We start from the raw sequence: 16,388 nt of genomic DNA on the forward strand, positions 1-16,388 counted from the left end.
GGTATTTTAACAACAAAACGATTAGGCTTTGTTAATATCTTGCACACTGTCCCTTTCACAAACACTTTAGTTAATGCGTCTATGTGACTATTTGCTGTTGGACATCTAATGCAAACTTTTGCATCTAAAGTCACTTGCCCTAAAGATGGGCTAGCATCCCCTATCACATCATACCTTCCTGCACCTAAAACATCACTATAACGCACTAACTTCCTTTCTCCATCAAATTCTATGAGAATCTCTCCATGAATCACATTACGAATAACACCTGGATAATAACATGAATCCCTTAAAGCTAACACTCTGTGGTCACGCCACTCACTGAGATCAATAGCAACCGTAGCAGGTCGAGGACGAGCACGCATAGGTTCTTCTCTTAAAGAATAATCTACAGCTGTACTCTGAGGAGGTAAAACTACCACCGATGGTGTTGACACCTAATAAAAAATCACAAATTAAGCACATATCAGTATGATTTAAATTTGATCTAAGTAAAACTAAGATTTTAGACTTACTTGGTAACAGTCTGCTTCTTGTTGTTGCGGAGACTGTCGATTAGCCAAACTTGAATGTTGAACTAAACAAGCAATAGATACGTTTGGTGCACGCGTATTTATCATATTATTAACGTTGCTTGTTACATTACTACATTTATCCATTTCTTCGAGTTCCGATGGATCAAATTTTCGTTTCTTTGGAAGTTTTTTAGCGCTAATTGTTGGATCTGATGGATCCCTTTGTGGAGGAGCAGGAGGCGGGGGTGGTTGTTCTTGAATACATTTCTCTTCAATCGAAGTGCCACCACCCCCGCCTGCTCCATATTGTCCACCTCCTAAGGGACCTCGTTTTTCATGCATCTCAGAATGAGCAGTCAGCATTTTTGCCACCTCACGCTGCTCTAAAAATGTCAAATAATAGTTCATAAATAAAAATTTATATATCCAACATTTAGTTTTTTTATATTCTATTTAGTAATCTGTAAACATGTACATAGCACTTACAGTCTGTACAGTCGAGAGGAGGCTGCAAGCTGTACTGTGATGAATTGACGCTGGCGGGGGGGTGACATCGGCTGGGAGCATACCTCAGCACCCGACTATCTGGAACAGGATGTGTCGAATCTGGACTTTCTCTTCTCTGACAGTTTTGTAACAGGGGTGTTGTTCCCTCTCCCAACTCCAATACTTCTTCCCAACCCCAACTGCCAAGCATCCTCCTCCAAAAGATCTTTTCTTAGATAAACACTTGTATCTTCTTGAACTGTTTCGAACCTCTAACAAAATGTCCTAGATATAAGAAAGTATACAATAATTAGAATTATCAAAGAGTTAATATGAAGATCTTAAGATATTTCATTTCAACATCGGATCACTAAAGTTTATCTACTTCATTTCTAAGAAATAAAATATTTTTATTTGCATAATTGAAAATTTGTTCAAAATTAAAAAACGAATTGCTTATTCAAGGTTCTAAACTTTCTTATAAGCTTCTGTAAACAATAGAATAAAAAAATAACTCATGTTTATAGCAGTATTTAATAATACTTGGTAATAAGTTCTATAGAAACGGACTTAATAACCAATACACACTAGACAATAAGGATTTGATAATATCTTATGATGTGTCAGACAACTCGGGGACAAAGAAGCAGCAAGCTGACAGTAGTACGAATCACGCTTGCATGTGCATCATTCGGGTATGATCGGTAGTGTCGAAAACAACCGAAGTGTTGCGCGAGACTGGGACCGCCAGCACTCATTTACATTGTGAGCAGGACAGAGAGATCCAAATAGTAAAATATTTTCGGCGATTGGGCCCACTTTATTCTAAGCAGTATATACACAAAGATTTAAGATTTTACTTCTGAGAAGTTATTTCTCAAAATAATAAAGTAATAGTAAGTTTTAACAACTGTATGTAATCTTCATGTTGTTATCGGAAATGGAAAAATACACTTCTTCCTCTGTAAAATTTTTATACGTATCTATTTAGTGTTGACGATTATGTACGATTTAAAATGGAAAACATTCATATTATACATATTTAAAAGAGGAGTGACTTATAATTTAACGAAACATTCGACCAAACAAAATATTTATTGTAAACAAAAATTTTTCAATTAACATCAAATTTTAGATTCAACTAGATTAATCCATTAAAATCGTTAAAGTATTTTTCTTTTTAAATTCATATTATAATTTGCATCATCAATAGCACGGATATTAAACAATCGGTCACTTTCATCTTCCTCTATTAACGTAATCTCGTCAGAGATTTAGTTTTTACATGGGAAAGTTTACAATTAACTGTGAGATTCCATAAAATAAAGGAGTTTACAAAGTTTACGTTCGTTTTTCATTTGGTTTCGTCTATTGGCAACGAAACGGAACGTGGGTGCTTATCGCACACTGTTGGGATTTGAGAAATACACTTTCGAAGAAAAAGAGAGCAGGTCGTTTCACACGACCGACGGCAGTGAGTATAACACCCACGCACGATTCACGCTCGTAGTAGAGAACGTTAGTATACTATTTTATTGGCGCATCGTGAACATAACCTATTCATGATCAAATCACATATCAGTATATTGTAAAATCTAAATACTTTTCTCTAAGTCTTATTTACACCACGTGAACGTAATTTTGGAAATATGAGCTTTGTTATATGAAAAAAAAACGAATAACGATATTAAAGAGGGAGAAAAGGAGAAAAGATAAAAAGAGAAAAACAAAGAGAGAAAAAGAAATGAAAATCGTGATTCGAACGGATTTAGAGGTACGTATCGATACATACATGATATATATATGTATATATATATATATATATATATATATATATATATATATGTATGTCGCAAGAAAGGACGACGTGCGTGGAAACGACCGTAGGAATCATCCGAAACACGAATGCATGTAAGTAAGTAGAGATGGTATCGCTTTCATCTCGCAGTTCGATCTCTGCCGTTTACAAGAGAATGTAGACTCTTGATTCCAGAGGTGAGAGAGATCGAGGAGCGAATCAACAACGGAGAAGATATACGCAGCAATGAAGATGGAAAACGAAGTGATTACGGACACTAGAAATTCCTACCTACCAGCATCCCAATGTCATAACGAACGACGACGACTACGACAATAACGAATTGAATTCGAACGAGACATGGCTTCGAGATAGATGAATGTGTCCTATGTGCATGCGTGCCTGCGTTTGTGTGTATGTGTGTGTGAGTGAGAGAAAGAGAGAAAGAGAGAGAGAGAGAGAGAGAGAGAGAGAGAGAGAGAGAGAGAGAGGAAACGTTTTTGACGCTAAGAAAAAGTAGAAGAGACGACTCGTAGTTGACCGATGTGCCGAAAGGATTAAGAGGGGAATGCACTAACCTGGCTAACTTCCTACTTTGGCTCTGACTCACGGTGTTTGCCTTGCCTTTACCCTCCCTTGTCCCGTGCCGTGCCGCGTCACGAATCGCTTGGCTCGGCTCGCCTTACCCATCGTCCTACCCTCCCAGAGATTCTTCACCATTGTATCGCGTCCTTCTTCGCTTTCGCGCCCCTCTCTTTTACTCTCTCCCACCCTTTCCACGCTGATTCTCCTCCCCCGTCTCTCTTTCTCTCCGTCCTTCCCTCTCTTTCTCTATCTTCTTCCGTCGAACGAAGTAGGAGACTTCTTACAGGTATGTACGCGTAACACACGCAATATATAACACAGAAGAACCATTCGTCGGCTCGTTACGCGTGTAACAGAAGTAAAATTATTCAGAGAAGAAGTTGGCTACGTTTGCCGAGCTACGTCCGTCCGTCGTTCGTTTGTTTCCTTTCTTCGCCATCATTCGTCGTGATCTTTCGCTTTTGAATTTCCTACATGGTCGCATTTTCGCGCGACGAATCGTACCTTCGTATTCTCTCTCTCTCTCTCGCTCGTTCGCTCTCTCTCTCTCTCTCTCTCTCTCTCTCTCTCTCTCTCAAGAACACTGTCGCTTCTTTCTTTCTTTCTCTTTTTTTTCCTTACCCACTTACACGCTTGGCAACACGAAGCACGTGCGACTCGCGCACTTCGTTCACAACTTAACGCAGAGATCTCTGAAGTGAGAGGAAAACGAGATACGGAAATGCCTCTTCTTGTTTCTATTTCTGTTTCTTTTTGTTTTTATGAATGGACACGTTGAATCTATCGCCTATCTACCTCCTTAACGTTGTAAAAATTTGAATAATCAACTCGAAGCAAAATTCAATTGCACATTCCATCGTTATAATACAAACGACATTTTTTTGCCTCGATATATCGTCACTACGTATCGCATTGCACGTCGAGGTCATTTGATATTTTCAAAATATTGGTCTTTTACGTTAATTAAATGTCCTATGAGAATCGAGCGAAACGAAATTGTTTATCGAATTAAAGAATGCAGTGGAAAAAGGAGACAACAGTACCACTTCGATGAAAACGGAGACAAATGAATATATAAATCGAGAACGTTCGTTATAATATTCTGACAAAATATATTAAAGTACTATTTTACTTTGGCGAAAACGCGAAATTTAATTGACGACAATAAAGAGCTCTGAAATCGATGTTTTTATTCGGAATTATTATTAATCTCTTCTTGGACAGGCAAATGTCATTCCATAAATAAGACAACGATCGACACGAGGTCGATTTTTTGACACGAATTGCGCTATTAATAATCATCATCGATCGTAGCCCGGTATATTGACCTCTTGCACGTTGATCCGATTATCAATAAAAACCGGTTAGTTTTTTAGGAATTGAATGCATAAGAAAAAGAGAGAAAGAGATAGAGATAAAAGACAAGTGGAATGTTTCAGGTACATTTGAGAAGAAACGTTCAAAATTAGCATCTTAGACAGGTGTCGCTAGTTCTAGGAATTCTACTACCCTCCGCAAACCGACTCCGGTGTAATATACCTTTTTAGCGAGTTTAGGTAAGAAGCCAGTCGTTCAGGTAAGAAATTCGGTAAGTTCGTAAATGGTATGAGAGAATGACGGATAGTTTCTAAGGGGAGAAAACTGCATACCGTATCCTTTTTCACAAAATGCAAAGAAGGAAAAATAAGGAGGGTGAAAGAGAGAGGATCATTCTTTGGTCGTCTACATCAGCGAATACATTGTTCTTCCGATAGGTCTCTGTAACAGATCCCTCAACATGGCTTCGATTACTTTTAAACTGATACCTGTTCTCTAGCTTGTTCGTCCACTATTCTACGAGAATCGCTATTTTAACTTCAACCGTTTGAACATAGTCCTTTTCTTTGGACGAATAAGAAAACGCTCGATAACAATAGAAAAGCACTTTTCCAGCAGAGTATATATTTGTCCTTGAATAGAAACATAAATCTAAGTTTTTCAAGTACTATACATTAGAGAGAGAGAGAGAGAGAGAGAGAGAGAGAGCGAGAGAGAGAGAGAGAGGGAGGGAGAGAGAGCGAGAGAGAGAGAGAGGGAGAGAGAGAATATGCGTGTATAGATATCAGCAGGTAGAAGGGCGTGGGTCATACTTTAAAACGATTGTGAACATCTTCGTTCATTCATCCGTTTATAAAAGGCGTAGCACCCCATGTTTGAGATACCTTCACCGCTTGACGCCGCTCCGCATGGTTTCGCCGTTTCTCGCCAACCCTCACCGCGATTGATTTCATCTGCGATCGTCGTCGCTTCAAAGGCACCTTTTCCCTCTCCTCCTTCTCATTCTCTTCCGTCGCTGGTACTGATCCACGTTTTGTTTCTCTCTCTCTCTCTCTCTCTCTCTCTCTCTCTCTCTCTCTCTCTCTCTCTCTCTCTCTCTCTCTCTCTCTCTCTCTCTCTCTCTTTTGTTTTCCATCTAACAAATTCTATCTTTAGACGGATATCGCATCGGGCACATCGATTTCTTAACTCGATATCGTCTGGCTAGCATATTTACACGCGTCGTAGCATAAGTAAAAAAACGAGTAAAATGAAAAAGAAAGAAAAATTAAAAAAGAATAATAATAATACTAATAATATAAAAAAAAAAAGAAAAAAAAAAGAATTTCTAGGTTGGATATTTAAGGCCGAGTTTAAAGAAATTATCGATTGAATTTCCAGGCTGATGCGTGGAATTGTGATGATATGACACTGCCCTTTAAAGTTATATTAATATACGTGTCGTACCCATCTATTGCAGGTTGGGGAATGCATGCTCGACCGGCACGTGCCCACGTGTATTTATATGCGGAATGACAACCTACCGGAGTAAAGAATTAACAAGTGAATTCTACTATGATAAGAGAAGAACGTAATTTCATTATCTGTTACTTTTTTTTTCGCAAAAAAAAAAAAATTTTTTTAAAATAAAAAAAATAAAAACTAAAAAATAAAATAAGATAAAATAAACGTTCGAAGCATTTGAATCTCTTTCTTTTATCTTTTTCTTTTTATAACTCTAGGCTAAAAAAAATTCCGAAGATAATCTCAATTTTTCGTTCGATATATCCTTTTCTAAAATCTCGACCGATTAGTTTTTCCGAGAAAACTCGAGAAAGAAAAGGGCCGATATATCGTTCTTTTCGCAACAGATCAACGGACTGACGCGTTTGAGAGGCACGCGTTATATATGCCCCATTGTGCTGTGTGACGTCATATACTCGTACGAGGCAAATGCGCATGAAACTGCGCGCGTAGGGAGGACATTGAGTTGCATCGTATGCGCACACGCACCAGCTTCGATGCCTCCTCGCTTTCTTTCTCTCTCTCTCTCTCTCTCTCACTCACTCACGGTCTCTTCTCTCTCTTCCTCGTCCTCTCGTGTAACATTCGAGAGAGGCCAGCGGTGTATAATTGGTAGGTGAATCTTCGGGAAGAGGAGGATAGGGGTCGCTTAGAAACAAGCACATCCGATTAATATTTAGGGCATGTTCATCGTCAAAGACTAGACTAGGAATCATCATCATTCGAGATCGAATGATCCAAGAGAAATGGACTTTAATCGAGAAGAGAAATTTTGAAAAAAAAAGAAAAGAAAAAGTAACAATGAAAACTAACATCATTCACACTTATTTTAATTTTCTATAATGTAATCGTAATTTTGAAATAATATCATCCGAGTATTTACTCGAATTCATTTCTTTGTGATGTATTTGTGATGTATCATTTCTTTGTATGTATCAATTATGTTTTGCAATAAAATTTGTCTTTCTGTGCAAACGTGTGTTGCACGTGTAATGTGTATGTATGTATGTGTATATATTATATATATATATATATATATATATATGCGTGTGTACGTAGGACATTACCATTTTTAGTATTTATCAATCGTTCCTTATCAATGAGATTTAATTTATTTTTACAAGGGTAAGATCAGAAAGCAGAAACGCTTTACCGATCTATCGACATTTGTATCAAAATGTAGTCCTTCGTGACTTATCGTAAAATTTTAAAACTTTTCAAACCATGATACACACAAATATAATGTACAATATATTACTCTTAAACCGTTGACCTTCAAAGGTAAAGAAAAAAAAAAATTGGAAAGTATCTACGTCGAATCTTTCGTATCTTTAAAAAGGTCACCAAGGACTATGTATTAATACAAAAGACGAATATATATGTATATAATAATGTTTTTATTTCCGATCTCCTTCATTTTGTTGGGTAAGAAGACAAAGGATGATTCCGATCGTATAAAGAATTATATAAAATATGCTTATTATTAATAATAGTAAAGATATATTTATATGGAAATTGTAATGCGACTTGTTAGAACAATGAATGAAAGTTGGATATAGTGAAAGGAATTCGTTGAAAATTCTCCGATATAACTTCATCGTTCGCGATTCACATCGCGAAGTAAGCGAAGAAGTTACGTCCATTCTTTACACGCGATGCGTACTATAAGACGACACGATGATGAATATAGTATAATACACGTAAGTACTATATAGATACACATATATAATAGGTAGTATGTATATATATGCATGTATGTATGTATGTATATATGTATGCATATATAATGTGCAAGTGAGGGAGTACGTTCATCGGGTTAGCGCACGTGCGCGCGCGCGCAAGTACTAGTCTGTTCGTATTAAAACTCGAAAGATGCTTTACACACACGGATACAGATATATATGTATGCGTATACGTCAATTGTGTGGGAGTATAGAGCGCGCTTGTGTACATGAATTCAATATTTATTACGGTGTCGCAGAGGTCGTCGAGTTAGACTGCAAAGGCAACAGGGTCAAAATTGAAGCACGAAGAATGAAAAGACAGACAAGTTGTCTGTCTTTTTCATTTTTTCTCTTATCCCGCAAGAAATTCGAGCTAAACTATATTCGGGTATGACAGTCTATTAAAAAGAGAGAGAGAGAGAGAGAGAGAGAGAGAAAGAAACAAAACAAAAAACCACAAGAAAATCACAGCGACGGTTAAAATTTATCCGAGATATGAGATGAACGCGACTCTTTGTCGTTATGCACGAACGCTATATTTTATTTTGAGTAAAGTTCATAGATCGTGTGCAACAGTTTGTTAAAGAAAAAACCGTTTTTCACATTCGATTCTCAAGTTTAAACTCGTCGTATAAAGTGTGTATAAAGGCATAAGCACGTTTATAATCGCGACACCGATTACGACACAGTTCAGTCAGCTTAGTTTGTATGTAAAGAAACAGAAAGAGAGAGAGAGAGAGAGTGTATGTGTGAGAGAGAGATGCGATAAAAAGAGGAAAAGAAAGAGTGTCTGCTAGACAGGCACGTAAGAATATGCACATATGAATGCATCGCTTACAATGCTTATATATTACAAATATTAGTTGAATCATTCATTTGGTATAGAGATTGAAATAACAAACTGACTCAAATTCCTTCACCGAGGGGGATGTAAATAATTACACGTGTAAATAAAATACCACAAATCTTTTCAATGAAAAACGAACGAACACATATATTGCACATTATCGGAGCCTGGATTTCTAATGCTCATGTCTCTTATCGTTAGGTAAGCAAACTGAACGCGAGTTTCGATCTAACTGATTGTTAAACGCGTCGATTACGCAAGTACGATCATAATTCTGCCGGCTTAATGAACAAATTGATTATGAATATCTTTAAATATACCATTTCGGAAGAAGTAACTGATTCGAAGAACGCGCTTATGGAAGATTGATAAAGAAAGACTTGATCAAAAAGGAAAAGAGAGAAACATGATGGATCATCACGTTGGTTTTTGAAAAAATACTTCCGACTTTTTTCGTGTTTATCTTATGTTGCACGTAAAAAAAAGTTCTTTGATTATATTTTCACAAATGAAGAATGTTTCTTAATCGGTATTAAGTTGAAACAAGAAAAGAGATAGTAACGTTTGATTTAAATTAACTATTGATTTAAATTAATTTAAAAGTTAACTGAAAAGTTAATGTATAAAAAATGCAAAGTAACAATAATAAATTACTATGTAGAATAGTTTAAAGAGATAAGATAGCAACAATGCAAGGAGAGAGAGAGAGAGAGAGAGAGAGAGAGAGAGAGAACAAAAATCGAATACGAGATACATAACCAAAAAAGACCAAGTGGATGCCATATTTAAAAATCCACTGTAATTAAAATCCTTCGTCCATACAAAAGCTACTGCACCGTATAGTATTACCCGACGTAACATGCGCGCATTAGATTAAACACAAAAGTTACACAACATGATTGCGCTGCTATATACAAAAATCATCGAGGGAGATAGTGTATTCTTTTCTCTCCCTCGTAAACCTGCCACCACCGCGTTGACTTTATCGGATGCGTTATTATCACCCAATACGGTTGCGGATGCGCAAAGAACGCTGGTTTGCCACGGTCGTTTATGAGGAGGAATCGTAAGATGGACGGAACTGGAGCGGGGGAGAGGGAAGGCGAAGGGATGAGAGAGGGGAAGCAGACAGAGACGGTGAGACAATAAGAAAAAAAGAAAGAGAGATTTAAAACTTCGCTCCTACCTTGCCAGATCATATATATGAATGTAAATATGTGTATGTGTATATATACATAGGATTAATCTCGTATAACGCGTGATCGTCTTTTGATGTATTTAAAAAAATGTTTTCAAATTCTACGAGTTGAAGAAAGAATGTCTCATGAAATGTGTACTACAGCCACCTTGTGGACCTCGCTATAAGTTATGAGAGATGGTAAAAGAGTTTCAAAAATCTACCGACCGCGGACATTTTTAAACAGCCAATTTCCAATTTCCGTTAGTCGTCCGTCAAACAAATTCACTCTGCATGTCATTTCTTCTCTTTCTTCTTTTCCTTTCTTTCGTAGATACAAAGTATACAAAACCAAAGGGAATGAGGATATTTCTACGTTCGTCCGATAGGTTGAGAGAAAGGAAAGGAAGTTCATAAATTGATACAAGTTTATCATCCGTCTATCACTATTTATCGACTGTATCGCAGACTATCGCGGGTCAGTCAATTCTGTACAATTCTCACTATCGTGAAACATTAAAAACATTACATATATATATATATATATATGGTGTATATATATTTGTATATGCTCTCTCTATTTGTGGTAATTCTTTCGAAATAAGGGAAGCGATCGACGCTTATAAAATTTCGTTAATTAACGGACGACGATGGCGATGACGACAAAGCAACAAAAACGACGATAAGAATGACGACAATAACGACAATATGAAAACGATACAATGACGACAATAACAATGATAACGACGACGATGATGACGATATGATGACGCATCGAAGAAGACATTAAAGAATAGACTTTTCCACTTGGCCAATTACATCGGGAGAAAGAGAAATATTTTAGTTATTCCATTAAATATCCTAATTAAAATATGACGAAATCTAAATTTGGTCCAGGAGCATCGATTTATTCGAAGGACAGTGGAAAATCACGAAGATAAGAGAAAGACAGACGGAGATATCGTTCGTCCATACATACGTTACACGAGCATTGGAAAATTACTAAAAATTATTAAAATTTATACAACAAAATGATTTATCGTAGGACGATACAATATGAACGTAGTTTAATCTTGCTTTGAAAATAGGTAATGATATCGTTTCGCTGAAAACATTGACATGACTTTTATTTGAGCTTGCAAAACGAGTTCGAAATAAAGAAAGAAAATAGAAAGAAAAAGAGAAAGGAAGATACTGCTAAACGTTGATTACGTATACCAATGTCTGTCAACTGAAAACACGAAATTACGAAGACATTAACGTAACCAACCGAGCGACAGCGAGAGCATCAAATTTCGCACGGTCAAGGGTCTCTAGAACTCTACTCTCGAAGGAAGCACGAGGTGTACGATGAACGTGACAAAAAGAAGGGAGAGACGATAAAATGAAAAGAAATCAGACGGCTAAGAAAAAAGAGAGGGAGAGGAAAGAACGAGGAAAAGAGATAGATAGATAGACAGAGAGAGAAAGAGAGAGAGAGAGAGAGAGAGAGAGAGAGAGAGAGAAAGAGAGAGAAAGAGAAATAGTGAGAGAAAAGAGCGAAAAAAGGAAGATAGTTACAGTGTTGGTGCACGCGCGCGCGCGTTTGTGCTCTACGTAGGCGCGTGAAACGAAAGGGAGAAAGAGGGAGAGAAAGATAGGAAACTATGCAACGTGCGATACAAGAGAGCGCAGCTTCGATTTTATTCGTCGTCCCAGAGAGTGATAGTCAGAAATACGAAGACAAGAATTTGCTCCGATCAAATCCCAATGAACCAACACAACAAAAACTCGACATGTTCATGTCCATTTATACACTAAACGCGTCTATCTAGTAGTAAAATCACAGGTGCGCGCGCGCACCTCTTGCTCATCATCGTTCTCTCCTTGGCATCCCTTTTTTCGTCATGACCGTCATCGTCGTTATAATCTTACTTGTCTCCCGCTGGCTTGCGAATTGTAGTAGTACTGGCAGTAGCAGTAATAATGTAGTAGTAGTAATAGTAGTAGTCTAGTGTAGTGTAATAGTAGAAGTAGCAGTAGTGATAGTAGTAGTAGTGTAGTAGAGTAGTGGTAATAGTATAGTAATAGTAGTGTAGTAGTCGTCGTCGTGTCGTCGTTGGCGGCAGCAACGACTGACGCGGCGCACAGCGTTACTATTATTATTCACTAACACAATAAACCCATTGTGTTCCCGGTGGCACATTCCGCGCATACGCTAGTATGCACGAGAGTACAAGGGTGGACGCGTGACACGATTCACCGTTCACCGGCCATCTCTTTTCTGTTGCGAGTCAAGCCGAACGGAGAATCGGATCCGTTCGGTCGGTGGGTTGCCGCTGCCGCCGGCCGGACACGCTCGTGGTGAATATCGTTACGAGTTTTATGTGTATGTATGTGGTGTGTGTCGCGCCGGAGAAAGAGAGCACGCGCGCGCGCGCGCGCGCGCGTGTGGTCATGAGAGAGAGAAAGAGAAAGAAAAAGAGAAAGAGAGAGAGAGTAAGAGACAAGAGCGACACTGCTGTTCGCGACGAAGAGGGGATACCAACGCGAAAGGGGGAAACTGGTGGGACGACGAGAGTCAATGTAAGAGGAGAAGGTGGGAGCGAAAGGTTGAGTGCGATCAGGGGAGGGATGAGGGAAGCAAGAAGGTGGAGGGAAAGAGAGAGGTGAGCGACGAGGAAAGTGCGAGACGCGTATGGTCGTCGTATAAATAGAAGCTATAGGCGGCGTATACTGACTCCTAGAGTAGAGGTAGTGGATACTCGTAGCAAGGACGAATTACTTTGCTTGCTTTTACCACGGGCACGGGAGTCACTGACACATTATAAAAGCTCGTGCGCACGTGCACTTTTACACGCGCGCACACGCGTAACGTACCGTACGTCTCTTACTCTCTATGCGCGCGAGCCAGTCACGAAAGAATAGTACACACACGCGCATGCACACACACACACACACACACACCTATGTGCGGAGCACTAAGAGAGCGAGTTCACGCAGAATGCGAGGCTCTCTTGGATACAGGGTCCTGCCTGTGGTCACCACCACCCGCTGCCACCGTCCTCGTCCTCGTCGCCGTCTCCGTCACCGTCGCCGTAATCTGTCACTACGGCGACCGTTCTCCTTCCTAGGCGCCAGTTTCGGCCATTCTGTTTCATTCGGTCACTAACCATCGATGTCTCGAACAAAAGATCAGAAGAGGAGAGTAGAGGAATACGGTGAACAAGAGCACACAAACGGCAGGGTTAAACACATACACGTACAACATATATACACACACACACATATACCGAGAACGCGATGCCCAGAACTGGTAAATTCCGAGGCAATTATCGGCTTCGCAGAGAAGCTCTGGGTACTCTCCGTACTTCTTCTTTATCCCCGAGAGATCGGACAAGACTTTCCTTTTTTGTTTGATCACACACACACACACACACACTACGAAAGAAGAATAGAATAGTCTTCCGATAGTAGCACATATATTATACATACAACCGGTATAGGACACAATCGGAAACAAGAATAGGGGGAGACGTTCGCTCGTACGATTCTACACTTCGCGAATTCAATTTAACCAATACGCTGCATACGCGAACGAGAATCACAAATGTTCCACCTACAAGTTATTGACATCTTTCTTTTTTTATACATAGCTATTATATGTGCTCGCACCCGTCACCGTCACCGTTACCGTCCTCGTCCTCGTCGTCGTCGTCGTCGTCGCTGCGCGACGCCTCGTTCACACTCTCCCCCTCCCATTCATTCCTTCCTCCTTTCTTGCCACCCCGCACGACGACGATCACGTACAGTCTCGGACTTCTCGGTTGCTCAACTGAACCGCTTTACACTCCGGCAGCTCTTACAACCGAGCGATCACGCGCGCGCATCTACGTTCTCCTCCTCGTCGCTACGCTCCTCCCTCCCCGAAGCCCTATCCCCAGCTCACTCCGCCAGCGATCCAGTCGGGCGCGCGTATACGCGACGAGCATCGCGTAGAGAGCAGACACGCGGCCGCTAGCGAGCGGGTATGCCGTCATACAAAATATCACTGACGATGATGCGTCACACAGTATACCTTTTAATTTCTCCACTCTGTTTTACTTTTTTAACTCTAATAGCTAAATTACGAGAAAAAAATAAAGAGAAAGAGAACATATTTCATTTCTTAAGGATGCAACGAACATACAATTTGAAGTGTACGATTAAAGACACAGGGTCAACTTTATTCGTCGCCGAGCCTGTGCTTGGTAGTTCGGTCTCCTATCATCAGGGCCGTCTTACGGATTATCCCGATACACACGGGATGGATCAAACGTGCGAGACTACGCGTGATTTTTTTACTTTTTACTTTCGTTGCGAAAAATTATAACGATAATTTTATTGATATTCTATTATTTTTCTATATTTGGATAAAAAATGACCGGATAAGTCGTTGCTCCGATCAGCTCTTGATTTTTAAATTTTATGGTTTAAGAAAAAAAAAGGAACTATAAAGAGATACAAAGTATATGATATATGTGTATTTGAAGATAATATTATGTTGTATTGAAAAATTATTAAAAATTATTTCTTATTGCAGTAAATGAACAAATAAATTTACTCGTGTTTCATAATGTCTATAAAAAGCTATTACCATACAACAAAATATATTATAGTTGAGAGTAAACATTTTTTCGCTTTTTTCAGCACTATTTTTTCTTTACAATAAAATAAATAGTATTCTTTTATAAACCCCCGAACATTCTTATAAGAAGAACGTGTTCATACTTATGCAGCATGGAATTGTCCAAAAAGTATATGTGATATAAATTCAAATTACGCGCGCAATTAAGCTCTTCTGTGATTCTCTTTCATTATGAGCATAATTCGTAGAGAGATAGGTAACAAAATATCGGAGCGAGGATACATAAGCGCGCCAGATTTAAACAGAACTGTGTCGATCAATGCTGATACGGAGTTGTTACCAGGAGTCGAGAATTATTGAAAAGATACATTGTACTTGGCAACTCGTTCGATTCCCTACCTTTCTTTCGACGTTGGTACCTATTTCCGGGACACGACAGGATAGTGATAAAATGGATCTCTAATTCTCGCGCGCATGTACATAATAACCAATCTGGTTTTATCTCGGTTGAGTCTCGATCTAATGTCAATTGGCATTTAATTGTATTCGTTCTTATATCTTTGCTCGATAGTTAGACAAGTTTCTAACCTCACTCAATCTTTTCCTTTATTACTTTTATACGAAAGAAAAAATAAGATATGAGAAAGATTAGGAACAAAAAAATAAGGGAAGTCTATGTCCGAATAGAGCCGTGGACAGTGCATTAGCGAGTTCACGTTCTCTTTCTCTTTCTCTTTTTCAAAAAATCTATCGATCCTAAGATCTTGTTGGCCTCTCCCTCTGTTAGCGCTAATCACAGATCTTTGTATTACAGATCGAGCGTGGCAACAACATTCGATTAATCGTTCTTTACCTGTGGTTTGTTCCTGTACGTGGCGACGGTGGTGGTTGTGACGGGGGTGGCAACGGTGGCGGTGGCGGTGGCGGTGGCGGTAGCGGTTGTGGCGGATATGCTTCGCATCGAACAAAGGCGAGAACGAAAAAGCAAGTGCGTGCGGGTGTAGAGAAGAAAGCGGGACATAAGAGGATAGGAGCTAGAGAGAGAGAGAGAGAGAGAGAGAGAGAGAGAGAGAGAGAGAGAGAGAGAGAGAGAGAGAGAAAGAGAGAAAGGAAGAAAAGAAAGAAATAGAGAGAGAGAGAGAAAGAGGGACAAACAGAAAGAGACTAATACGACGATCCTTCTCCTCCTGTGGCGCTGCTGTCGTACCGCTCACTCCTCTAGCCTATCGCTGAGAGCACTATCGGAGAACCACCGCACCTTCCTCCATGTTGCTCGATACTCGAAATCCTCTGCAGAGAGAAAGATCGACGATTGGCACTAAACACTACGAAGAATAAACGAAAAGAGAGAGATGATAGGGCACGTGCGTGCGTAGATTTTCTCTCTCTCTCTCTCACTCTCTCTCTCTCTCCCTCCTTTTCTTTCTTTCTTCTCCCACACACGTACACGCATACACAGAACACATATACACAATAAAGAGAGCACTTGACCGAAAAATGTACCGGCGACGGCTCTCGTAGCCTCTCTGTCACCGCGCGCGCGTACTATCTCCACGTTCCTCAGCACTACTGGAGACCTTGCTCGCTCGTCTGCGACTAACGCGCGCGCGGTTGACCGAGAGAAAGACACCAAGAAGAGAGACAGAAACAGCTGTGACGCGCGACGCCCGGCCAGCCGCCATTTACAGAAACGCACACAGCCTTTCTTTTTCTCTTGCTTTTTCTCTCCCTCCCTTTTCCTCTTCTCTTTCTTTCCCTCTCTCTCTCCCTCTCTCTCTCTTTTCCTTCCTCTCTCTTTTTCTCTCTCTCTCTTTTTCTCTCTCTCGACCA

At 39.7% G+C, this 16,388-nt stretch overlaps 1 protein-coding gene and 2 long non-coding RNA genes across 13 annotated transcripts in view; 2 read left to right on the forward strand and 1 right to left on the reverse strand.

Moving 5' to 3' along the window:
* Nucleotides 1-16,388, reverse strand: part of LOC124431406 (protein capicua homolog) — a 30,164-nt gene that overhangs the window by 11,373 nt on the left and 2,403 nt on the right. For 3 of the 11 annotated variants that reach the window (XM_046979294.1, XM_046979292.1, XM_046979293.1), the window contains exons 1-4: nt 15,412-16,380; nt 1,002-1,286; nt 516-898; nt 1-437 (exon numbers count right to left, since the gene is read on the reverse strand). The exon at nt 1-437 is cut by the window's left edge and continues 128 nt beyond it. In XM_046979294.1, coding sequence (XP_046835250.1) covers nt 1-437; nt 516-878 — 800 coding nt within the window. In that variant the 5' untranslated portion in view covers nt 879-898; nt 1,002-1,286; nt 15,412-16,380. Of the gene's footprint in view, nt 438-515; nt 899-1,001; nt 1,287-3,377; nt 4,183-12,898; nt 14,498-15,411; nt 16,381-16,388 lie in introns of those variants that run through there. The other 8 variants (XM_046979295.1, XM_046979296.1, XM_046979288.1 and 5 more) reach the window with 7 other exon arrangements.
* Nucleotides 1,330-3,367, forward strand: LOC124431411. The gene is made up of 3 exons (XR_006943988.1): nt 1,330-2,775; nt 2,859-2,916; nt 2,981-3,367. It is a non-coding gene; the product is annotated as an uncharacterized LOC124431411 (long non-coding RNA).
* On the forward strand, nt 12,106-15,611 carry LOC124431410. Its single transcript, XR_006943987.1, has 2 exons — nt 12,106-12,600; nt 15,373-15,611. It is a non-coding gene; the product is annotated as an uncharacterized LOC124431410 (long non-coding RNA).

This window comes from Vespa crabro, chromosome 21, assembly GCF_910589235.1.
Source record: "Vespa crabro chromosome 21, iyVesCrab1.2, whole genome shotgun sequence".
NCBI lineage: Eukaryota > Metazoa > Arthropoda > Insecta > Hymenoptera > Vespidae > Vespa > Vespa crabro.